Source organism: Somniosus microcephalus, chromosome 29 (assembly GCF_052327205.1).
Source record: "Somniosus microcephalus isolate GS21.2 chromosome 29, FLI_Smic_1.0, whole genome shotgun sequence".
NCBI classification, from domain to species: Eukaryota; Metazoa; Chordata; class Chondrichthyes; order Squaliformes; family Somniosidae; genus Somniosus; species Somniosus microcephalus.
In genome coordinates this window covers 799447-825358 of record NC_141015.1, presented here as the reverse complement: position 1 = coordinate 825358, position 25912 = coordinate 799447, and the positions used below count along the sequence as shown (strand labels likewise).

At 44.4% G+C, this 25912-nt stretch overlaps 1 protein-coding gene across 1 annotated transcript in view; it reads left to right on the top strand.

Moving 5' to 3' along the window:
• Positions 1–25912, top strand: part of LOC147098187 (putative G protein-coupled receptor 139) — a 42833-nt gene that overhangs the window by 7066 nt on the left and 9855 nt on the right. Inside the window, exon 3 of the mRNA XM_085969961.1 lies at positions 19162–19190. Within this exon, the coding sequence (XP_085826087.1) occupies positions 19162–19190 (29 nt within the window). The remainder of the gene's footprint in view (positions 1–19161; positions 19191–25912) is intronic.

Below are 25912 nucleotides of genomic sequence, written 5' to 3'. Positions count from 1 at the left end.
GGAGCAATAGGCATCGGTAATTCTATCGTAATGGGAAGAGATAGGCGTTTCTTTGGCCACAGACATGACTCCAGGGTCGCATGTTGCCTCCCTAGTGCCAGGGTCAAGGAAGTTGCTGAATGGCTGCAGGGCATTCTGAAGGTCGAGAGTGAACAATCAGAGGTCGTGGTTTACATTGGTACCAACGACATGGGTAGAAAGAGGGATGAGGTCGTGCAACAAAAATTTAGGGAGCTAGGTAACAGATTAAAAAGCAGGACAAGAAAGGTTGTAATCTCTGGATTACTCCAGGTGCCACGTGCTAGTGAGTATAGGAAAAGGATAGAGCAGATGAATGCGTGGCTAAAGATTTGGTGCAGGAGGGAGGGCTTTAGTTTCTGGATCACTGTGTCTGCTTCTGGGGAAGGTGTTATCAGTACATATTGGAAGGGTTGCACCTGAACCGGAACAGGACCAACATCCTTGCCAGGAGGTTTCCTAGTGCTGTTGGGTGGGGTTTAAACTAACCTGGCAGGGGGATGGGATACGGAGTGGAACTATAGCATGGGCTGATGCACAGCCAGGTATAGCGGAAAAAACAAGATACCCTGGAAGGCAGAGCAAATATGTAACGGCACAAGGGAGTATGGCTAGGCTGGATTGCTTTTACTTTAATTCATTTGGTCTTGCGAATAAGGCAGATGAATTGAAGGTGTTGATGAACACATGGGAGTATGATTTTGTTGCTATCACAGAGACATGATTGAGGGAGGGGCAGGACTGGCAGCTCAATATTCCGGGGTATAGAATCTTCAGGCCAGAGAGAGGGGGGTGTAAAATAGGAGGGTGTGTCACAATATTAATCAAGGAGTAAATTACTGCTGTAAGGAGGGAGGGTATCTCAGCAGATTCCTCTAATGAGGCCATATGGGTAGAACTTAAAAACAAAATGGGGGCAAGCACTTTGCTCCAAATGTACAATAGCCACCAAACTGTCAGGGGGAGATAGAAGAACAGATATGCTGGCAACTCTCAGAGAAGCTCAGAAATAATAGGGTAATAATAGTAGGGGATTGCAACTTCTCCAATATTAACTGGGATAGTCAGATTGTGAAAGGCTTGGAGGGTGCAGAATCCTTAAAGTGCATCCAGGAGAGCTTTTTGAGCCAGCATGTAGAAAGACCTTCAAGAGCGGGGGGAGGCACTGGACCTAATTCCAGGTAATGTAGCCGGGCACGTGAGAGAAGTGTCCTTTGGAGAGCATTTTGGTGACAGTGGCCATAATTCGGTGAGATTTAAAGTACACCTGGAAAAGGACAAAGATGGACCGGAAGTAAAGGTTCTAAACTGGGGGAAGGCCGACTTTACTATGATAAGGCCAAAGTGGGCTGGGATCAGCTACTTGTAGGAAAATCCATATCAGAGCAGTGGGAGTCTTTCAGAAAGGAAAAAGGGAGAGTACAACGTCAACATGTTCCCGTAATGGTCAAGGGTGGGACCAACAAGCCCAGGGAACCCTGGATGTCAAGTGACATACAAGAATGGATTCGGAAAAAAACGGAGTTTTTTGGCACAGACAAAGGACTAAAGACATTGGAAGCCCTAGAGGATTATACAAAGTGCAGGAGGTTACTTAAAAAAAGAAATTAGGAGAGCAAAGAGGGGACATGAAAAAATATTGGCGGGCAAATAAAGGAAAATCCCAAGGTGCTTTCTAATTATATTAATTGCAACAGGATGACCATGGAAAGAGTAGGGCCCATTAAGGACCAAAGTGGCAATCTGTGTGTAGAGCCGGTCGATGTAGTTGAGGATTTAAACGATTATCTCGCATCTGTGTTCACTATGGAGAAGGAGGATGTAGGCTTAGATATCAGGCAGCGGGATTGTGATGTACCTGAACAAATTAGTATTAAGAGTGAGGAGGTACTATCTGTTTTAGCAGGCTTAAAAGTGGATAAATCCCCAGGCCCAGATGAGATGTATCCCAGGCTGCTGTGTGAGGCAAGGGAGATCATTCCACGGGCAATGACACAAATTTTCAGAACCTCTCTGGCCACAGGGGAGCTGCCAGAGGACTGGAGGACAGCTAACATAGTACCAGTATTCAAGAAGTGTAGTAGGGATAAACCAGGAAATTACAGGCCAGTGAATGTAACATCAGTGGTAGGAAAAGTACTGGAAACATTTCTGAGGGACAGAATTAGTCTCCACGAGCAGACGCAAGGATTAATCAAGGATAGTCAGCATGGCTTTCTCAGGGGGAGATCATGTGTAACCAATTCATTTGAATTTATCGTGAGGGCGACTAGGTGTGTGGATTAGGTTAGTGCAGTTGATGTAGTCTACATGGACTTCAGTAAGGCTTTTGACAAACTCCCACATCGTCAAGAAGGTGAGAGCCCATGGGCTCCAGGGCAATTTGGTACATTGGATCAAAAATTGGCAGAGGGTGATGGTTGAAGTTTGTTTTTGTGACTGGAAGCATGTGTCCAGTGGTGTACCGCAGGGATTGGTGCTGGGTCCTTTGCCGTTTGTCGTGTACATTAATGATTGAGAAATGAATGTAGGAGGTATGATCAGTAATTTCGCAGATGACAGGAAAATTGGTGGAGTGCTAAATAGCTTGGAAGGAAGCCTCAGACTACAGGATGATAAAGACGGGTTGGTTAGATGGGTAGAACAGTGGCAAATGGAATTTAACCATGAAAAGTGTGAGGCGATGCATTTTGGGAGGACTAACAAGGCAAGGGAATATTCAATTAATGGTAGGACCTTAGGGAGGACAGAGGATCAGAGTGACCTTGGTGTGCATTTATATAGATCCCTGAAGGCAGCAGGACAGGTAGCCAACTTGGTTAAAAAGGCATATGGGATACTTGCCTTCTTTAGCCGAGGCATATAATATAATAAGATCAGGGAGGATACAATGGAGCTGTACAAAACGAATGTTAGGCCACAGCTGGAATAATGTGTGCAGTTCTGGTTGCCACACTGCAGGAAGGATGTGATTGCATTGGAGAGGGTGCAGAGGAGATTCACCAGGATGTTACCTGGGCTGGAGCACTTCAGCTACGAAGAGAGACTGGGCAGGCTGTTTTTTCCATTAGAGCAAAGAAGGCTGAGGGCGGACCTGATTCAGGTGTACACAATTACGAGGGGCATAGATAAGGTAGATAGAAAGGAACTTTTCTCCTTAGCAGAGGGGTCAATAACCAGGGGGCATAGTTTCAAGATAAGGGGCAAGAGGTTTAGAGGGGATTTGAGGTGAAACTGTTTCACCCAGAGGGTGGTTGGAATCTGGAACTCACTGCCTGAAAGGGTGGTAGAGGCAGGAACCCTCACAACATTCAAGAAGCATTTAGTTAAGCACTTGAAACGCCATAGCATACAAGGCTATGTACCAGGCCGACGGGCCTCTTTCTGTGCTGTATAACTCTATATATCTATGGCTCTATGAGAAGGAGGCCATTTGGCCCATCGTGTTTATGCCATCTCTTTGAAAGTGTTATCTACTTAGTCCTAATGTTTAACCAGAGCCCTGTAAAATATTCCCCTTCAACTAATAATCCTGTTCCCTCTCGAAACTTATGATTGAATCTGCTTCCATCACGTTCTCACTGCATTCCAGATCAGAATAACGCACTGCATAACGAAAATTCTCCTCATTTCACCTCTGGTGCTTTTGCCAATTTCTTTAAATCCGTGACCTCTGGTTACCGACGATTCTGCAACTGGAAACAGTTTCGACTTATGCACTATCCAAACCCATCATGAGTTTGACAATCATTATTAAATCTCCCATTATGTTAACGGACAAAGATAGACCATGTGTAAACATTCTCAATTGCGGAAAGGCTCATTTTACTGTGCTGCGATGTGATTTAGCAAAAGTGGACTGGAAAAAGTAACATCAAGGGAAGTCGTTGGCAGCATTGGGAAGCATTATTAAAGGAGATAGTGAGCGTTCTGAACAAATATGTGTCCAGAAAGAAATAGGATGAGACCCCCAATTCTAGCATCCTCTTGATGTCAAGCAACATACAGTTTAGGATAAGGAAAAAAAGGGAAGCATTTGACATATGCTGAGAGCTCAATACTATAAAAAGCCTGGAGGAAAATAGAAAGTGCAGGGTGAAATTAAAAATGAAATTAGGAAGGCAAAGAAAGGCATGAAAAAAAATTACCAAGTATAATCAAGGAAAACGCAAAGATGTTTTATAAATATATAAAGAGCGAGAGCATAACTAAGTAAAGAGTAGGGCCTATTATAGACCTAAATGGTAACCTGTGTGTGGAGGTGGAATCCGTTGCTATGCTTCCTGATAAATACTTTGCGTTTTTCTTCACAGCAGAGAGGGACACTGCTGACATTGTATTTAAGGAGGAGAAGTATGAAATATTAGATGACATAAACATAGTGAGAGAGGAATTATTAAGGGGATTAGCATTTCTCAATGTAGATAAATCCAGAGTCCTGGATGAAATGAATCCCAGAATGCTAAGAGCTGTCAGCGAGGCAATAGCAGAGGCTCAGACTATAATTTTCCAATCCTCTATGGCTACTGGCGTGGTGCCAAAGGACCGGATGACTGCTCATGTTGTAACGCTGGTTAAAGAGGGAGAAAGGGATAGGCCAATTACAGGCCAAACAGCCTGACCTCGGTGGTGGAAAAATGTTGGAAAATTCTGACAGCCAGTATAAATCAGAATTTAGAAAGGCCCGGGTTAATCAAGGACAGTCAGCATTCATTTGATAAGGGAAGGGCGTGTCTCAGTCACTTGATTGAATTTTTTGATGAGGTAACGAAGATGGTCGGTTAGGGTAGTGTATTTGATGTATTCCACATATATATTAGCACGGTCACATGACAGCTTAGTCAATACATTAAAAGTCCATGGGATCCAAGGGAAAGTTGCAAGTTGGATCCAAAATTGTCTCAGTGGCAGGAAGCCAAATGTAATGGTCGACAGATGTTTTTTGTGACTGGAAGGCTGTTTGCAGTGGGGTTCAGCAGAGCTCAGTACAAGCTCCCCTGTCTTTTGTGATACATATAAATGATGAGCACTTCAATGCTGTGGCCATGGTTAAGAAGATTGCAGATGTTACATAAATTGACCAAGATGTTGATAGTGAGGAAGATAGCTGTGGACAGCAGGAAGTTATCAATGGACTGGTGAGGTGGGCAGAAAAGTGGCAAATGCAATTCAATCCTTAGAATTGTGACGTAATGCATTTTCGGGGAGGGGGCTAACAAGGCAAGGGAATACACAACAAATTGTAGGTTAATGAGAAGTGTAGAGGAACAGGGGGACTTTGGAGTGGATATCCACAGATCGCTAAATGCAGCAGGACATATAGATGGTGAGGTTGTGAAGGCTTATGAGATTCTTTGCTTTATTAGCTGAGCCATAGAACATAAGAGCAGGGAAGCTTTGCTAGTACTGTATAAAACATTAGTTAGGCCACAGCTATGAGTACTGCATACAGTTCTGGTCAACATATTACAGGAAAGATGTGACTGCTTTCGAGAGTGTACAGAGGACGTTGCTAGGACTGGAGAATTTTAGCTATGAGGAAAATTTGATAGTCTGGGGCTGTTTACTTTGGAACGGAGGAGGCTGAGGGGAGATTGATTTAAGGTATATAAATTTATGAGGGGCCTAGATAGAGTGGATAGGAAACACCTGTTTCCCTTAGCAGATAGGTCAATAACCAGTGGGCATAGAGTTAAAGTAAATGGTAGAAGGATTCGTTTGTAGATGAGGAGATATTTTTTCACCCAGAGAGCAGTGATGATCTGCAACTCAGTGCCTGAAAAGGTGGTAGAGGCAGAAATCCTCATCACGTTAAAAAGTACGTGGATGTGCTCTTGATGTTTAACAACTTTCAAGGCTATGGAGCAAGAGCTGGAAAGTGGGATTAGGCTGGATGGCTCTTTTGGAACCGACGCACACACGAAGGGCCGAATGGCCTCCTTCTGTGCCGTACATTTTTTTGATTCTATAATTCTATGTTTCTTAACTTTCGCTGTTCTAAAAAGAACAATCCCAGCATCTACAGTCTCTCCTCGTAACTGAACTCCCAGATCCCTGGTACCATTCTGGTAAATCGACTGTAAACCTTCTCTAATCCTTGACATGCTTGCCAAAGTGTCGTTCTCAGAATTGGATACAATACTCCAGCTGGGGCCTAACCATTGATTTATAAATTGTTAGAATTTCTTCCTGGATTTTGTTACTCCGTGTCTCTGTTTGTAAAGCCAAATACTCAGTTTGTTATTTTAACAGCCGTCACAACTTGTCCTACCACCTTCAAAGTTTGTTGTAAGTTCAGCCCAGGTCTCACTGATCGTCCAACCGCTTTTAAATTGTACCATTTTGTTTATATTGCCTCTGCAAATGCTTCTTACCAAAATGTGTCACATCACCTTTCTCTATGTTAAATTGTATCTGCCATGTATCTGCCCATCTCACCAGGCTGTCTGCGTCCTCCTCAAGTCTATTGCTACACTTCTCACTGTTTATTAACATTTCCGACTTTCCTGACATCTGCAAACTTTAAAATTATGCGCAGCATACCAAGTCCATGGCTTTGATATACATTAAAAGAGCAGTGGAAACAACACCCACCATTGGGGAACAGCACTGTATACTTCCCTCCAGTCTGAAAAACAACTGTATACCGCGACTCTCTGCATTCTGTTTCTGAACCAATTTCCGAGCCATGTTGCCACTGCCCATTCAATCCCATGGACTTCAATTCTGGTATTATGTGGTACTTCATCAAACGCCTTTTGTAAGGATAGCGAAACTTGGAATGTATAGGCAGTAGGAATCATAGATATCATAGAATTGGTGAACCAAGTTGTGTTGATGCCCCGCTCTGATCATAGGCCTCGCCTTGTTTTAATCAATGGATTACAATATCATTAATTTCATTCCCATGTTATTATTTATATTTATTTGTTCTCAAGATATTGGGTGACGCTCTCAAGGCCTATATTACTTGCCCAACCGTCGTTACCCATGACAAATGTTGGGCCTTCGTCTTGAGCCGCTGCAGTCCCTGTGCTGAAGGTGCCCCCACAATACTATTACAGAAGGAATGTTAGGCTTTTGGACCGGTGACGATGAAGGAACGCCGATATCTTTGAAGGGTATGGTCTCATAGTTGTCATGTTGCTAGACTGGTAAACCACGATGCCCGGACAAATGATCCAGAGTTCAAATCCCACCAGTTGGGGAATTTAGATTCAATTAATTAAGCAAATTTGGAAGAATAAGCTAGTGTCAATAATGGGGACCATGACAATACCAGATAATCATAAAACCAATCGGGTTCACAAATGTACTTTAAGGAAGAAAATCTGCTGTCCTTACCCATTCTGGACGAAATGTGACTCCCGACGCACAGCAATGTGGTTGATTATTAGCTGCCCTACTGAAATGGCCTAGAAAGCCTCTCCGTTGTCTAAGCCGGCTCACCACAACTATTTTCAATGGCATTTAGTGATGAGCAATAAATGCTGGCATTGCCAGCGATGCTGACATCCGAAGAATGATTTTTTTTAAGTCCAAATCTGGATGGTGTTTGACTTGAAGGCAGAAATTGGAGGTGGTTGTTTTTTTGTGCCGAATTCTACACACTAGCCTGTACCTCCTCCCCCTGATGCCAATTGTATGAATGCAACTGAAGCCCTGGGGGTGAAACGGACTTACGGTGAAATACTAAACATTAACAAACCAAAGTTTGGCATTTTCGGGACACAAATTCTTTACTGGCAACTTTGCCAATATTTGGGGCTGAAGACGAGGATGAGAATTTTAAAATCGAGGCATTGCCGAACTGGGAATCAATGTAGTCAGCGAGCACAGGGGTAATGGGTGAACGGCACTTGGTGCGAGATAGGACACGGACAGCAGAGTTTTGGATCTGAAAGAAATGCTTGTAATTAATTTTAGATATAATTTTTATATCTCTGTGCCCCTGGAGCAATCTGTCATGGAAGATAACAAATTAATCTGACTGGGTTCAAACCGACCCTTTGAGTAGCAATGTCTTAACCCAATTTGACAGCACGCTGTGACATTTGATATGTGCCGATATCTGCAGAAAAGGGCCGAGAAATTAGTCTCGGCGGTGGCGCTATATGTGCGGTGGCGCTAAACGGGCTGTATTGGATCATAAGTACATAAGAAATAAGAGCAGGAGTAGGACAATTTGGTCCTTTGAGCCTGCTCTGCCATTCAATAAGATTATGGCTTATCTCGTACCTCAGCTCCACTTTCCTGCACTATCCCCATATCCCTTGAATCCCTTAATATTCAAAAATCTATCGCTCTCTTGCTTGAATATGCTCAATAACTGAGCATCGACAACCCTCTGGGATAGAGAATTACAAAGATTCACGAGCCTCTGAGAGAATAAGTGTCTCCTCATCTCAGTCAAAATTGGCCGACCCCTTCTTCTGAGACTGTGACCCCTGCTTCAAGGCTTCCAATCAGGGTAAACATCTTCCCTGCATCTACCATTTCAAGCCCTGTAAGAATTTTCTATGTTTCAATGAGATCACTCTCATTCTTCTGAATTCTCCAGAGAATATAGGTCAAGTCTCCTCAATCGCTCCTCATAGGTCAATTCCCGCAACGCAGGACCTGACTGGTGAATCTACGTTGCACTCCATCGATGGCAGGGATATCCTTCCTTAGGTAAGGAGACCAAAACTGCACACAACACGCCAGGTATGGTCTTACCAGGGCTCTATATAATTTCAGAAAGACGTCTTTACTCTTTTACTCGAATACTCTTGTAAAAAAGTTCAAAATATCATTTGCTTTACAATTTTCTTTCTGTACCTGCATGTTAACTTTCAGTGATTCCTGTACCAGGGCACCCAGATACCTCTGAACACCAACATTTCCCAATCTGTCACCATTTTTAAAATACTCTGCTTTTAGATTTTTCCTACCAAAGTGAATAAAATCACATTTACCCACGTTATATTCCATTTGTCATGTTCTTGCCCACTCACTTAGCCTGTCTATATCCCCATGAAGTGTCCTTGCATCCAACTCACAACTTACATTCCCACCCAGCTTTGAATCATCAGCAAACTTGTATATATTACATTTGTTCCCCTCATCCAAATCATTGATGTAGATTGTCAATAGTTGTGGCCCAAGCACTGATCCTTGCGGTACCCCACTATTTACAGCCTGCCATCCGAAAATGTCGTGTTTATTCCTCCTCTTTGTTTTCTTTCCGTTGACCAATCCTCAATCCATGCGAATATATTATCCCCAATCCAATGAGCCCCAATTTTGTTTAATAACCTCCTATTTGGCACTTTCTCGAAAGCCTTCTGAAAATCCAAATGCACCACATCCATGTTCTCCTTATCTATACTGCTAGTTACAAACTCATGATTTGTCAAACAAAATTTCCCTTTTATAATTCTGTGTGGAAGCTGCTCAATTCTGTTGGCCCGTATTCTGTTGGCTTTCTGCATGCGGAAACCTCCTATCTGGAAAAAATCTGCGAACATACCTGAGGTCTCCCGAGGTGCATATACTTCCGTTCCTGGGCCTCTCCAAACACGAAATGCACAGGGCCCATATATCCCAGAGGCGCATGCAATTCACAAGCGCCCCTGTGATCAGGTGGGCCATGGGGAGCTAATAGGAGAAGGGAATTTCCCTTCATACATTTGTCTGATAGACCTGTCAAACATGTGAATGGAGATCACCCCAAAAACACTAAAACATTAAATATTTTTTTAGAAAACCATCACATTTTTAAAATGAGTTGAAATTGCAATAAATTAAATACTTTAAAGAAAAAATAATTTTTTGAACAAAATACTGTAATTACTTTTTTACGGGGCTAAAAATAAACTTACCTTTGTTAAAATTATTCTTAAATGATAAATGAGTGAAATTGTTTTTTGTTACTTTTTTCAACTTTAAGGCTGGTAAAAGCAGGCCCTATGCCCACTTTTACCAGGCGTAATATTTCTAAGGGTTTTCTGCAGGCGGAGGTTCATCAGAAAGCAGAAATATCTGCCCAAAGAGATCCTTCTCTCCAGGGCAGGCATCAGATCTGTCATGAGCAATCTTGACAGATCAGAAATGGCGGTTTTCAGCGCATGCGCTTGGCATGTCTGAAACCGGCAATTCCAATGTCCCTCTGAATGTGTACACAGCGCGCCCCCACTTGTAGGCATCAGAATAGATGGCCCATTCCGATTTTCTAAGTAGCCTGTTATGACGTCCTTAATAAAAGATTCAAGCATTTGCCCTACTACTGAAGTCAGGCTAACTGGTCTGAAGTTCCCTGTTTTCTCTCTTCCTCCTTTCTTAAATAGTGGGGTTCCATTTGCTCCCCATGTTACACGCAGCACCTGATATTCAGTTCCACCGCAGTCAATGATGAATTTCTAAGCCTTCAATTCTTAACACTAATTTTCCGGCAAAGATTTCTCCTTAACTCCGTGAAGCCACTTCTGTGTCAAAGAGCTAGTCTCAGTAATCCTGCACAATCAGCACCCCTGTGGTCACGGTGGCATTTTAAAGCGTCACCACGCATCACAGTTGCTTCTTAAAGAGACAGGACATGTTACACAGGCTTTTTAATGATGCAGGACTCGTCACACAGCCTTTTGAAAGAGACAGGACCAGACACATAGGCTTGTTAATGAGAAAGGACGAGTCACTCATGCTTTTTAAAGAGACATAACCAGAGACACAGGCACCATAAAGAGACAGGACGAGTCACACAGGCATTTTAAGCAGAGGACCAATCACAGTCTTTTTAAGGTGACATAACCTGTCACACAGGCTTTCTTAAAGAGATGGGACAAGTCACAATGTATTTTTACTGAGACAGGACCGGTTACACAAGCTTTTTAAAGAGGCAGAACTCGTCACACAGTCTTTTTAAAGAGACAGCTAGAGTAACTTGTGCTTTTTAAAGGGACAGATCCAGTGACACAGGCATCATAAAAAGTCAGGTACTGCCATATAGGGATCCTAATCAGTCAGAATCATAGAATGATTATATCAAGGAAGAAGGCCATTCGGCCCATTGTGCCCATGCCGGCTCTCTGCAAGAGCACCTCAGCTGGTCCCACTCCCCCGCCCTTTCCCCATATCCCTGCATTATTTTTTTCTTTCAGGTACTTAGCTAACTCTCTTTTGAAAGCCATGATTGAGTCTGCCTCCACCAAACCTTTATGCAATGCATTCCAGATCCTTATCATGCGCTGCATAAAAAGTTATTTCTTATTTGGCCTTTGGTTCATTGGCCAGTCTCCTTTAATCTGTGTCATCTGCTTCTCGACCCATCTGCCAATGGGAACACTTTCTCTCTATCTATTCTGTCCAGAACCCTCATGATATTGAACACCTCTATCAATTCTCCTCTCAACCTTCACTGCTCCAAGGAGAACAACCCCAGTTTCTCCAGTCAATCTACATATCTGAAGTCCCTCATCCCTGGAATCATTCGTGTAAATCTATACTGCACTCTCCCTTAGGTCTTCAAATCCTTCCTGAATTGTGGTCCCAAGAATGGGACACAGTACTCCAGTTGAAGCCAAACCAATGTTTTATACAGGTTCATCATAATGTCCACGCTTTTGTACTCTATACCTCGATTCATGAAGCCCAGAACCCCATAAGCTTTTTCAGCTGCTTACTCAAACTGCACCGCCACCTTCAACGATTTGTGCACATATACCTCGTAGGTCTTCCTGTTCATGTACCCATTGTAGGATTGTATCCTTTAGTTTTTATTTCCTCTCCTCATTCTTTCTACCAAAATGTATCACTTCGCATTTTTCTGCGCAAAATTTCATCTGCCACGTGTCCACCCATTCCACCAGCCTGTCCATTTCCTCTTGAACGCTATCAATATCCTACTCACTGTTCACTATACTTTTAAAAGTCACAGGACCAGTCACACAGGTTTTGAAAAGAGCCACAATCAGACACACACGCTTTTGTAACAGACAGAAACAGTCACAAGAGCATTTTATAGAACCAGGACCAGTCACACGCAGTTTTTAAAGAGACATGAGCAGTGTCACAGACGCTTTAAAGAGACATGACCAGTCACATAGTCTTTTTAAAGAAGCAGCACTAGCCACACAGGCGTTTTAAAGAGAAAAAATGGTGAAAGCAAAGGGGCCTAGAAAGTCATCTCGCGCGACTGCATGAAACAGATGGATTCGAATCGGGAATTCTAGGCCCCCATATCTGTCCTTACAGATTATTAGACCATTAATGTTTCTTCACAAAATCTAATCTTGTCCTGAATATGGCCCTGTAGAACCTGCTTTTTTGCAGACTCTTATTTTAATATGTTTAATTCACGGAATGTGGGCATTGCTGGAAAATCCAGCCAATCTCTCAATGTCCATGAGTAGGTGGTGCTGAACCATTGCCTTGAACCACTGCAGTCCTTGTGATGAAGATACTCCCCAGTGTCTGACATTGGTACAACTTTGTGGCTTGCTAGGTGTTGTGGTGAAAAATGTTACTTCAATACATTTCACACACTAGCCTGACAAGGGTAAAGAGTCATGCAGTTTATTAAGATTCAAATAGTCCAACAGTCTCCCACACAACAGCGAACAGTTTCGACAGACAAATAGGTACAGACAAACAACAGCTACCTATGGGGGCTGATCAGGGAGACAACTTAGAGCTCTGCAGCTCTTTTCCTGGCTGTCTCTTCGATAGCTTACAAATCTCAGTATTTAAGTCTCCAAACCACAATGAGTCATACTTTCCCGTGACCTTTCTTTATATTATATCAAAAGTTTATACAATGGAACCACCAGGTGCTCATCTTGTGGCTTGCCTTATCTCCCAACGGTCATTACCAATCAAGCGAGCCCTTTGACCTGTTATTGTTCAATCAGCTTAGGTCCCTTTTGGTCCTGTGTGCAAAGTTTAAATGAATTTCGCCTGCTGTTGTCAGGCATAAGTGCCTTGGCCATTTATCCTTACCCATGATGCCCTGCTTCTCCTAAGTATGACATCTAAAAATCCACTTCAAACCCCCCTTTGGTCCTGGGCAAGCGCAGCCCATGAGTCCAGCCTATATTAAATTATATCAATTCGTCCTGCCCCTTGTTCGGTGATCAGTCGATAGGTTAGGGAGGAATAGGTATCTGATGCCAGTGGTTAAATCCCAATGCTCATCAACCTCTTCCTTTCCTCAAGTGCCTATACTATCTGCCGAGCACGGCATCTCATTCGGCACTTCCGGCAGGAGGAGCAAAACATAAAAGCAAATCCCAGAGCTAAGATTGTTTCGGCTACTACCAATACGTGTGATATGATTCGTATCCACGGGTGTACACTCATATTTAATCCCCAGTTCCAGATTCTGTTATACAAGGGTTTTCAACTAAAGCTTTATTGATGTCTTTACTTTGTTGGTTTAGATCTTGCTCTATTTTTTGATAATGTTTCATAATTTCCTTTGGTTCTTTCTGTCCACTTTTCTTGTTCCCATAATTTAGGGATAGCTTCTGGTTCTGGTATAACATAAGTCCCAATTCCTTTTTTTTCATCGGGTTTAATGTTGTTAAGGGAGAAACTTTCCTCTTCTTGTTGTCTTGGTGGGTGCATATATTGATGTCCTACCTGCATTGGCACCTTTGGGTGAAAACAAATGTTTGGCTGGGAAATGGGACAGGTCAGATCTTGGTATCCATATTTTTGTTCAGTCGTTGTGACACAAACTGTCCCGTTGTTGCCCGGTGCTACCCTTGTTCGGTGTATCTCCCTTGGGTGTATTTCAAGGGTGCAATTGGTGGCTTTTGTGAATCCACACTCGGCCGTCTTTCACCCGGTGGGCGGGGGGTTGTGCACACCCACATCCTTTACTTGTGATGGCACCCGTTCGTTATCACCCCCCTTAAGGTTCCATTCTTCTGTGTGTTGTCGTCATCCCTTTCCCATATTGCCTTGGTAGGAACATCATAATATGTCACCCAATTTTCCCTCTGTATTTCTCCTATATTATTCACCTTATAAAGGGGTTGTCCTTCTTCTGGAAGTTGGGGAATGGGTAGTACAAAACCAATCACCTTGGTCCACGGGGTCAATCAATTGCCTGCCCTATATACTCGCCCCATTTTACACCCTTTGCATAGGCTTTTGTTTTTGCCAATCCAAGGTTCCATGTCCTCATTTGTAATCCAATCAGGGATCTGTCCATTAACTATTTGTTCCATGTTCTGCTGTGCATTCAATAATAGCCAGGAGCCATACATGGAACATGCCAATTCGTTATGGGTTTGGTGAGATGCGTTTTTGATCCGATCAATAATTGTGTTCATTGTTTTTGTGTGGGGAGCTACTAACTCTTCCACCCCCAGCAATTGTTTTGCAGTTCGTCCTCCTGCCAATGCCATTTGTCTACTATTTTCAGTTGATTGTTTCAATAACCCCTTTATTTTTGCTTGTGATACTTATACTCCTTCAATTACTCCTTCTATGTAACTATTGCTAACCCTGCCGCATACCCTGCCCCAACCATTTCTACGACCGCACTCTTTTTATGTTGCTGTAAGATAGACCCTCCCTGTGGACCTTCTAGTTGTCTTGTCCACAGGGAATCTCACCATCATTTTGTATGATTGCTGCACAGTGCGGGAATTTCAAGAGTACTCACATTAATGGCAAGCTCAATAACTCTATACAATACTTTGTCTTGCGTCTTCTTTTTATTGCCAATCCCCCATTTGTCCCATCCTCCATCATTGGGCAATTTAATGGGGTGGTGGTGGTTGTCTGCGGGTTGTTGGTGGAGGAGCTTTTACAGTCAGTGTAGTCTCATTTTTCGTACACCGGGTGCCATTTACACAAACAACTGTTTCCCCCAATTTCATACTCGACCCACATTCTACCGATGGCAGTTCATCGGTTGTTCTGTTACATGATGACCCAAAAGATCTGGAATCAACGCATTTTATGCTTCCCGATGGACATTCACCCAACACTCCTCTTTCCTGCCATAATGCTCCGAAGAGGGTGCACATGATGATTCACTCCATTGTTCTACGCGCTTATTGTTCCTGCAAAATAGAAGGGGACTGGCCGTCACCAGCTTTATTAATATTATTCCGTCTTACTAATTCCACCGCAGCATGTCTTTCGTCCGCCCGCCATTTATGGGCGCTCTTCAATATGTACCAAAAGTGGTACACTACCCCGTTTATTATTGCCACTACAGGTACTCCCACTAAGAGTACCAGCCATGGCTCCTGTTCCCAGGCCTGATAACGCATCCACCAAATCTCACTCTCTGCATATGGTATAACCTCTGGGTAATCCATTTCTATTCCCGTGCTGCCATAATTGTGACCAGTGATTCCATTGTTCTACTCTATTCATATATTTTTATTTGATCCCGTGGTGGGCTCACATCGGACCCTCCTGTAATTATACCTTCGGGCAGTCGCATTGCCCGACCAGTCATAAGTTCATACGGAGTTAATCCTGATGTCTGGTTAGTGGTTTCCCTTTGTCTCATCAGGATAGCAGGTACTAGTTCAGACCAAGCCTGTCAGGTTTCATGGATGGCTTTTGACAAGGCTGTCTTTATTGTCCAATTCATCCGTTCTACCATTCCCGAACTCTGTGTGTGCTAGGGGATGTGAAATTTTGGTTTAATGCCCAATATAGTGCATAGCACTTTCATCACCTGTCCTGTGAAATGGGTTCCCTGATCGGAGTCTATTTGAGTGGGTAAGCCCCAGCGGAGAATCGCCTACTCAGATAAAATTTGGGCTACTGTGGTTGCGGTGTTGTTTTGGGTGGCAAATGCTTCCACCCACTGGGTTAACAAATCTATTATCACTGGACTTCTACTTTCTTCCACGAGGGTTTGGCAGTGGTCCCGTTAAATCAATTTGGATATTCTCCCACATTCCTTGCGGCCATGGTTGAAGGGCCATTCTTATTTTAATGGCCTTTCCTGGATTATGTTGGGCACATGTAATGCAGTGCTGACAATATTTAGCAATGTCTCGTCCCAAGCCTGGCCACCACCAATCCCTAGAGACCTACTGATCATTGCATTCGCCCTGCATGGCTAATGCCATGATGTAATTCTATGAGTGATTATCGTATACACGTGGGGGCCGCCACCCTTCCATCCTTTCTACCTATGGAGTCCTGGTCTGGCACAGCTCCCCACCTTTCTCATTCTTTCTTCTCCACGTCCCGTACATCCCTGTGCAATTTTACCATATTAATGTCCTCATCAGTTCTTACACTACTTACTGCTTCTTCCCTGGCTTCGGTTTCATTAACATAATTAATCCCCAATTTGGCTGACATATCTTAGTGCATCTTACATCTGCATTTTAAATTGGTCATACGAAGTTTGTCGGACGTCCCAAGCTGCATTATTGGTGGGATATCATGTCCCGTCCTTTGTCCGATCTGGTGGGTTATTCCACTTGTGTCGGGGACATTTAGCCCGTACCCAGTTGGTGGACATCTTTGCCATGCATGTCATACATTACCTGCAAATTTTCAAAATTCAATATTTTTACTCCGGGGCTTCAGGTTGCCTAGAGGTCTCATGATCTCCTGTTTTTCTAGAGAACTGAATGCCTTTTATCTATGTTTGCTATTTGCTGCCTGTGCTCCTTGTGTCACCGTCTAAGGTGCAATGGCGAGGCCTTCTTCCTCCTCACTATATCATCCTCTCCTTCCTCCCTTTCATTATACGGAGGAGGTGGTGGAGTGGTAGGTGTACATAATCGGGGATCAAAGAGTCCCTTCTCGCTCTGACTCTCCTGAAGTTCTCTTAGTTTTTTTTAATTTCTGCTCCAGCTGTTCTTAATTCCTCTATCTTTGGTTTCAGTTTGAGGGTACACTGTAAAAGCTGTCGTGCTATTATTGGGTACGTTTGTTTTCCTCTTTTTGCCAGCAAGCCTTTTTTGAACGGCAGCGTCCTGATTTAGTTCCCATCCGTCTTTAAACATTTTGTCGATTAAGCCCCTCCGGTCGTCTGCATAGAATCTAGTAAGGGTTTCTTCCTCACCCCAGTCTAATCCTTTCCCCGATGCCATCTTGTGGTCTGACCTTCCCCGGCTTTACATACAGCTTCTACTTGAGTGTATGTCCGTTTGGCCTCTACACAGCACATAAATCCTATCCCAAAATGTATCCCGTGGTCTGACCTTCCCCAGTTACATACAACTTCTACTTGAGTTTATGTCCGTTCGGCCTCTCCATGTGACTTAAACCCTATCCCAATCCCTTGATTACTATCCTGTGATTAACATATGTTCTCTACGTCCTTGCTTTCTGGCCTTCACGTGGGACTTATGTCCTCTCAATTCCGGCTGAGTCTGCTAGGTGTTCGAGATAATTAAGCACACTTGTCCGTGTCGATCACCCGATATTTATGATTTTACTCGGCTCGCCTTACTTTTTTCTACTAATTGTTCGGTTTAGCTTTGTAACACACATAACTGATATACTAAAAGTACTCCGGCTTTCTTTGCCTTTTTCTGTTTCTGTTTCTCCCACCAATTCTTTTGCTCCTTGGGGACAACCGAGGGATCCCACCCATCTTTAATCATTTTGCCTATTAAGAACTTCTGGTCATCTGCATAGAACCTACTAAGAGACCCTTCTGGTCCCCATTCAAGGTCTGTCCCCGACGCCATTTTGTGAGCTGACCTTCCCTCGCTTCCTCTGCGAATGAGTCGCTTCACGCGGACCTACTTCTATTCCACCACTTATTTATCGCAATGGGATCATTCCTCAATTCTCAACCAGTTCATGCGTATCACACATTCACTCACAGGTTTCCGCCATCACTTCGACCTATTAAACTTTGGCCATCACGTGCAGCATTTGTCCACTTAATTCCGGCTCAAGCTAGGCGATTGAGATAATTTATGACAATTGAAGCGACGGGGACACTCGTTTCTCTTACACACCCCTTAAACCATGTCTCCAAAAATATTCCTCCTAATATCCTCAATTATGAGAAACAAAAGACTGGACTCAAAATTCACACAGATTATCTACCATCTTTTATCGCAATGACAATGTCCCTCCCAATACTATAATTTACACGTAAATTAAGACCATACTCACTCTAAGTCTAGGTATGTATCTTTTACCGATTCACAGGCTCTGCACGATTCAGATACTCACTCCATAGACAGACATCTGGCCGCCTGAATCTCATCATATTCCGGGTGGTATTCCAAATCTACTCACCCGCTCGTGTCCTCTTGGTCACTGTCCGCCTACATTTCGATGTTTCCTGCCAACTACGCCAAAGTTTTTCAGAAAAATATTACTTCAATAAATTTCACACACTAGCCTGTCAAGGGTAAATAGTCAAGCAGTTTATTAAGATTCAAATAGTCCAAGAGACTCCCACACAACAACGAACAGTTTTGACAGACAAATAGTTACAGACAAACAAAAGGTACCTATGGGGGCTGATCCGGGAGACAGCTCTTTTCCTGGCTGTCTCTTCGATCGCTTACAAATCTCAGTATTTATGTCTCCAAACCACAATGAGTCATACTATCACGTGACCTTTCTTTAAATTATATCAAAAGTTTATACAATGGAACCACTAGGTGCTCATCTTGTGACTTGCCTTATCACCCAATGGCCAGTATCAATCAAGCGAGCCCTTTGACCTGTTATTGTTCAATCATCTGAGGTCCATTTTGGTCCTGTGTGCAAAGTTTAAATGCATTTCGCCTGCTGTTGTCAGGCAGAAGTGCCTTGGCCGTTTATCCTTACCCATGATGCCCTGCTTCTCCTAAGTGTGATTTCTAAAAATCCACTTCACTAGGCCATTCCAGAGTTCAGTTAAGAATCAACCACCAATAGGCAGCCAAGGTAAGGATGGCAGCTTTCCATCTTTAAAGGACGTTATCGAACCAGTTGATAATCCGGTAGTTTCATGATATTCATTACTGATATTGGATTTTTAATTCCAAAATATATTTAATTCACGGAATTTAAATTCCTCAGCTGTCGAGCTGGGATTGGAAATGAAGTCTCACAGTTTGTTAGTCCAGGTCTCTGGATTGACTAGTCCAGTAACATATCCACCCTGCTGATATATTCGATGACTACAGATAGTAATCAATAACACTCTTGACTTTTGCCTTGTAGGTGTTGGAGCTGCTTTGGGGCATCAGGAGGTAAGTTACTCACCGCAGAATACCCAGCCTCTAACCTGCTGTAGTAGCTACGGCAATTATGTGCCTGGTGCAATTGATATTCTGGTGAATGGCGACCCCTAGGCTTTTGATGGTGGAGGATTTGGTGATTGAATATTGCCAATAACTTTCAAGGTTAGACTGTCTCTTGTTGGAGGTAGTCATAGTCTGGCGCTTCTGTGGAGAAAATTTATCCTTAATGAGCCGAGGCGTGAGGGATTTCAGTTATGTGCAGAGACAGGTGAAGCTGCGAATTTTCTCCTTAGAGCAGAAAAGTTTAGGGGGAGATTCAATAGAAGTTTTCAAAATGTTGACGTTTTTGATACAGGAACAAAGGAGAAACTGTTTCATAAACATAGACGTAGAAGATAGGAGCAGGAGTCGGCCATTCGGCCCCTCGAGCCTGCTCCACCATTCAATGAGGTCATGGCTGATCATCCAAACTCAGTACCCTATTCCTGCGTTCTCTACATATCCCTTGATCCTTTTAGGCTTAAGAAATATATCCAACTCCTTCTTGAATAAATTTAATGAATTGGCCTCTACTGCATTCTTTGTTAGAGAATTCCACAGGTTCACCACTCTCTGGGAAAATAAATTCCTCCTCATCTCTGTCATAATGGCTTACCCCTTATCCTTAGACTGTGACCCCTGGTTCTGGACTCCCCGACCATCGGGAACATCGTTCCAGCATCTTATCTGTCTAGTTAGTCCTGTTAGAATTTTATAAGTTTCAATGAGATCCCCTCTCATTCTTCTAAACTCCACCGAGTACAAGCCCAATCGACCCAATCTCTCCTCATAAGTCATTTCTGCCATCCCAGGTATCAGCCTGGTGAATCTTCGCTGCACTCCTTCCATGGCAAGAACATCCTTCCTCAGATAAGGCGACCAAAACTGCACACAATACTCAAGGTGTGGTCTCACCAAGGCCCTGTACAACTGCAGCAAGACATCCTTATTCCTGTACTCAAACCCTCTCGCTACCAAGGCCAAAAGACCATGTGCCTTCTTAACTGCCTGCTGCACCTGCATGCTTACTTTGAGCGACTGGTGCACAAGGATGCCCAGGTATCGTTGCACTTCCCCTTCTTCCAATCTATTGCCATTCAGATATTAATCTGCCTTCCTGTTTTTGACACGAAAGTGGATAACCTCACATTTATCCACATTATATTGCATCTGCCATGCTTCTGCCCAATCACCCAACCTGTGCAAGTTTTACAGGAGTTTCTCAGCATCCTCCTCGCATCACACACGCCCACCCAGCTTTGTATCGTCTGAAAACTTGGAATTATTACATCTAGTTCCCTCGTCCAGATCATTAATATATATTGTGAATAGCTGGGGTCCAAGGACCAATCCCTGCAGTACCCCACTAGTCACTGCCTGCCACTCGGAAAAAGAGCCGTTTATTCCAACTCTTTTCTTTCTGTCTGCCAACCAGTTCTCTATCCAAGTCAATACCTTGCCCCCAATCCCATGTGCCTTAATTTTGCACGCTAATCTCTTACGCGGGACCTTATCGAAAGCCTTTTGAAAGTCCAAATACACCACATCCACTGGTTCTCCCTTAACTATTTTACCAGTTACATCCTCAAAAATTTCCAGTCGTTTAGTCAAGCACAATTTACCTTTAGTAAATCCATGTTGACTTTGTCCGATCCGGTCACTTTTTTCCAACGCACTGCTATTACATCCTTTATAATGGACTCCAGCATTTTCCCCACTACCGATGTCAGGCTTACCAGTCTATAATTCGCCGTTTTCTCTCTACCACCCTTTTTGAACAGTGGGGTAACATTAGTGCCATGGGCACTGTTCCAGAGTCTATCGATTTTGGAAGATAACCAGCAATGCAGCTACTATTTCTAGGGCCGCTTCCTTAAGTACACTAGGATGTAGATTATCTGGCCCTGAGGATTTATCGGCCTTCAATCCCATCAATCTCCCTAACACCATTTCCCTACAAATACTGATTCCTATCAGTTTCTCCCTTTCATCAGACCCTATGTTCCCCAAATCTCTGGGAGGTTATTTGTGTTCTCCTTTGTGAAGACAGAACCACAGTAAGTGTTTAATTGGTCTGCCATTTCTTTGTTCCCCAATATAAGTACACCTGATTCTGACTGCAATGGACCTACGCTTGGCTACACTAATCTTTTTCTATTCACATATCTATATAAGCTTTTACAGTCAGTGTTTATGTTCAATTCAAGCTTACTCTCATACTCTCTTTTCACCCTCTTAATTAATCCCTTTGTCCTCATTTGCTGAATCCTAAACTGCTCCCAATCCTCAGGTTTACTTCTTTTTCTGGCCAATTTATGTATCCTCTCCTTGGATCTTAAGCTATCCCTAATTTCCCTCGTTAGCCACGGTTGAGTCACCTTTTTTGTTCTGTTTTTATCCCAAACTGGGATGAACAGTTTCCACTGGCAGATTGGCATTACCAAAAGGACGAACTTTGATCACCCAATGAGATGATCTGGAATGAAATCTCTGAAAGGCTGGTGGAAGCAGATTCAATCGGCTCAGTTGGTAGCAAACACCCCTCTGAATCATAAGGTTGTGAGTTCAAGTCCCATTCCAGCGATGTGAGTACAGACATCTAGGCTAACACTCCAGCGCAGTACTTAGGAACTGCTGCCTGTCGGACGGTCAGTACAGAGGGCCAACTGCACAGTTGGAGGGACAGTGCTGAGGGAGGGCTGCACTGTCGGAGGGACAATGCTGAGGGAGGGCTGCACTGTCGGAGGGACAATGCTGAGGGAGGGCTGCACTGTCGGAGGGACAATGCTGAGGGAGGGCTGCACTGTCGGAGGGACAGTGCTGAGGGAGCGCTGCACTGATGGAGGGTCAGTACTGAGGGAGGTTTGCACTGTCAGAGGGTCAGTACTGAGGGAGGGCGGCACTGTCGGAGGGTCAGGACTGAGGGAGGGCTGCACTGTCGGAGGGACAGTACTGAAGGATGGCTGCACTGTCGGAGAGACAGTGCTAATGGAGCGCTGCACTGTCTCAGGGGCAGTGCTGAGGGAGCGCTGCACTGTTGGAGGGTCAGTACTGAGTGAGTGCTGCACTGTCAGAGGGGCAGTACAGTGATAGCACTCTACTGTTGGAGGGGCAGTACTGAGGGAGCTCTGTATTGTTGGAGGAACAATCAGGGAGTGCTGCATTGCCGGAGCGGCAGTGCTGAGGGAGCGCTGCCCTGTCAGATTGTCAGTACAGAGGGAAGACTGCATTGTTGAAGGGGCAAAACTGAGCTTTCACTGCGCTGTCAGAGGGGAAGTATTGAGGGAGCACTACATTGTCATTTGTGCAGTATTGAGGGAGCGCTGCACTGTCGGTAGTCCAGTACTGAGGGAGTACAGTCTGGTCAGAGTGGCAGTCTTTCGCATGTGACGTTAAACCAAGGCGATGTCTGCACTCTCTCAGGTGGATGTAAATGATGCCATGGCATCATTTGAAGAAGAGCAGCGGCGTTATCCCCAGTGCCCTGGCCAAAATTATCTCAATCAACATCACTAAAACAGATGACCAGATCTTTAATGCAATGCTGTTTGTGGGAACTTGCTGTGTACAAACTGGCTGCCGTGCTTCCAGCAGTAGAACACTGACTTCACTTCAAAAGTACTTATTTGGCTGTGAAGTGCTTTGGGAAATCCCATGGTCATTAAATGCGTTCTATAAATGCAAGTCTTTAGTTCTTAATATAAGCATTCTAAAAGTAATTTGATATATACTTGAAAAGGCGAGATATTCAGGACTATGGGTAAATTGTTGACTAACATTCACGAAAGGATATCACTGTTCTGAAATAATCTGATCGGTTGGTTGCGGGATCGTTTGATTCTGTTTAATTTCATCCCACTGAAAAGGATGGTAGTGACACATTGATACAATGAATGGTGTCCTCAGTATGAAAGCGAGGCTTATTCGCCACCAATATTTTGCAGTGGTCAGTCCTACCAATTTCGTCATCGACACATGCATATGCGATAGGTAGATTGGTGAGGATGAGGTAAAGCAGGCTATTTTCTCATGTTGGTTCTCCCACCACCTGCTGAATTCTCAGTCTGGCAGCTCTGTTCTTCAGGGCTCGGTTAATGGTGGTGCTTCCGAGCCACTCTTCGTGTTGGACATTCATTCTCCCCCTCCCCACCCAAAGGGTATATTTTGTGCCCTTTCTGCTCTCGGTGCTCGCATCAACTGCTGTTCAGCATGAAGTTATGGTGATTCATCAGCAGAATGAGGGCGGTGGGTGAGGATCAGCAGGAAGATCGCTTGCCCATGTCTGATTGGAAGCCATGAGACTTCATTATTTCCTCAGGCAATGTTGAGGACTCGCATGATCTCTCACAGCCGACTGTATACCCCTGTGCCCCCGCCTCTGAAGAGTCTGTTCTGCCGGTGGAACAGGATATAACCTGGGATGGTGATGGAGGATCTGGAATGTTGACTGATAGATATTGTTCTGTGACAATGATTGTGCGAGCATTGAATGTTTCCAGAGCATTTCATGGAGTATGGAGACGGTTACGGGATTTTTATCTCATTGGTTAATATGTTAAGCGTTTTCCTTTGATTCCTTGATGTCAAACGCTTGCTCGTTTAATTACTTTCGCTCCCTCTGTAAAGCACCATTACATGATTGGCTGTTTCAGGTCAATCATTAGAAACACCTTGTTGTTCTTGTTCTAGATTAAGGCAGTGTAATCTAGTCGGCACCAGGAATTACATTTCTGTTATGAGGTGGGAACATTGTAAAAAAGGCAGCCATGGGAATGAAGTTCCTGGACTGAGGCAGGAGCAGTGTATACGAGGCGGCCCTGGGAATGAAGTTCCTGGACTGAGGCAGGAGCAGTGTATACGAGGCGGCCCTGGGAATGAAGTTCCTGGACTGAGGCAGGAGCAGTGTATACGAGGCGGCCCTGGGAATGAAGTTCCTGGACTGAGGCAGGAGCAGTGTATACGAGGCGGCCCTGGGAATGAAGTTCCTGGACTGAGGCAGGAGCAGTGTATACGAGGCGGCCCTGGGAATGAAGTTCCTGGACTGAGGCAGGAGCAGTGTATACGAGGCGGCCCTGGGAATGAAGTTCCTGGATTGAGGCAGGAGCAGTGTATACGAGGCGGCCCTGGGAATGAAGTTCCTGGACTGAGGCAGGAGCAGTGTATATGAGGCGGCCCTGGGAATGAAGTTCCTGGATTGAGGCAGGAGCAGTGTATATGAGGCGGCCCTGGGAATGAAGGTCCTGGACTGAGGCAGGAGCAGTGTATACGAGGCGGCCCTGGGAATGAAGTTCCTGGACTGAGGCAGGAGCAGTGTATATGAGGCGGCCCTGGGAATGAAGTTCCTGGACTGAGGCAGGAGCAGTGTATACGAGGCGGCCCTGGGAATGAAGTTCCTGGACTGAGGCAGGAGCAGTGTATATGAGGCGGCCCTGGGAATGAAGTTCCTGGACTGAGGCAGGAGCAGTGTATACGAGGCGGCCCTGGGAATGAAGTTGCTGGATTGAGGCAGGAGCAGTGTATACGAGGCGGCCCTGGGAATGAAGTTCCTGGACTGAGGCAGGAGCAGTGTATACGAGGCGGCCCTGGGAATGAAGTTCCTGGACTGAGGCAGGAGCAGTGTATACGAGGCGGCCCTGGGAATGAAGTTCCTGGACTGAGGCAGGAGCAGTGTATACGAGGCGGCCCTGGGAATGAAGTTCCTGGACTGAGGCAGGAGCAGTGTATATGAGGCGGCCCTGGGAATGAAGTTCCTGGATTGAGGCAGGAGCAGTGTATACGAGGCGGCCCTGGGAATGAAGTTCCTGGACTGAGGCAGGAGCAGTTTAATCTAAGGGGTGCTGCGAATTAATTCCTGGATTGAGGGAGGGTGAAATGTTACGCATATGCTCACTTTTATTTTCATGCTGTTTACATTAATGTGAGCTTGATTGTGTTGCAGTGAAGTGTTGGGTGACAAAGGATCATTGAGTTTGTTTGTTCAATGATTGTAATTAATGCCAGTTACAGTGAGGCCAAATGATGTAACTCGGGGAATTCCCTCGGCTCGAAATAAGGAGCTCCCTTCACTGTGTGACCTCACACAGCCAGCGTGTTGCCTCCAGCGCAAAGAAAACCAGATCTCCCAGAAGCGATGTCGTGGGTTCGAAGATATCTATGCAAAGTATTCTTGAACAGTGGCAGTTAATGAGAATAATTTGGAATAACAACAGAAAATGCTGAAAACACGCAGCAGGTCAGGTAGCATTCGTGGAGAGAAAGGCTTTACCGTTTCAGGTCTGTGACCCTTCGTCAGAACTGGAAAAGTTTTGAGCTGCAGCAGATTTTAAGCAGGTGCAGGGGCAGGGAAAGTGGGGAGGGTGGAGGAAAGAACAAAATGGTCGGTCTGTGATAGGGTGGAAGGCAGGAGTGGTTAAATGTTGCAAATGGTGATGGGAGAATCATCAACAGCTGGCGCCTGAAAAAAATAGGGGCCGAGGTTATGGTCCGAAATTGCAGAACTCAATGTTGAGTCCAGAAGGCTGTAAAGTTTAAAGTGCCTAATAGAAATATTTAGTGCTGGTCCTCGAGCTTAGATTGAGCTTCATTGGAACACCGTAAGAAGCCGGGGACAGAGGTCAGAGTGGGAGGGGAGCAGACAATAAAAGAGACAGTCGACAGGAAGCTCAGGTCAAGCTTACGGACTGAACGGAAGT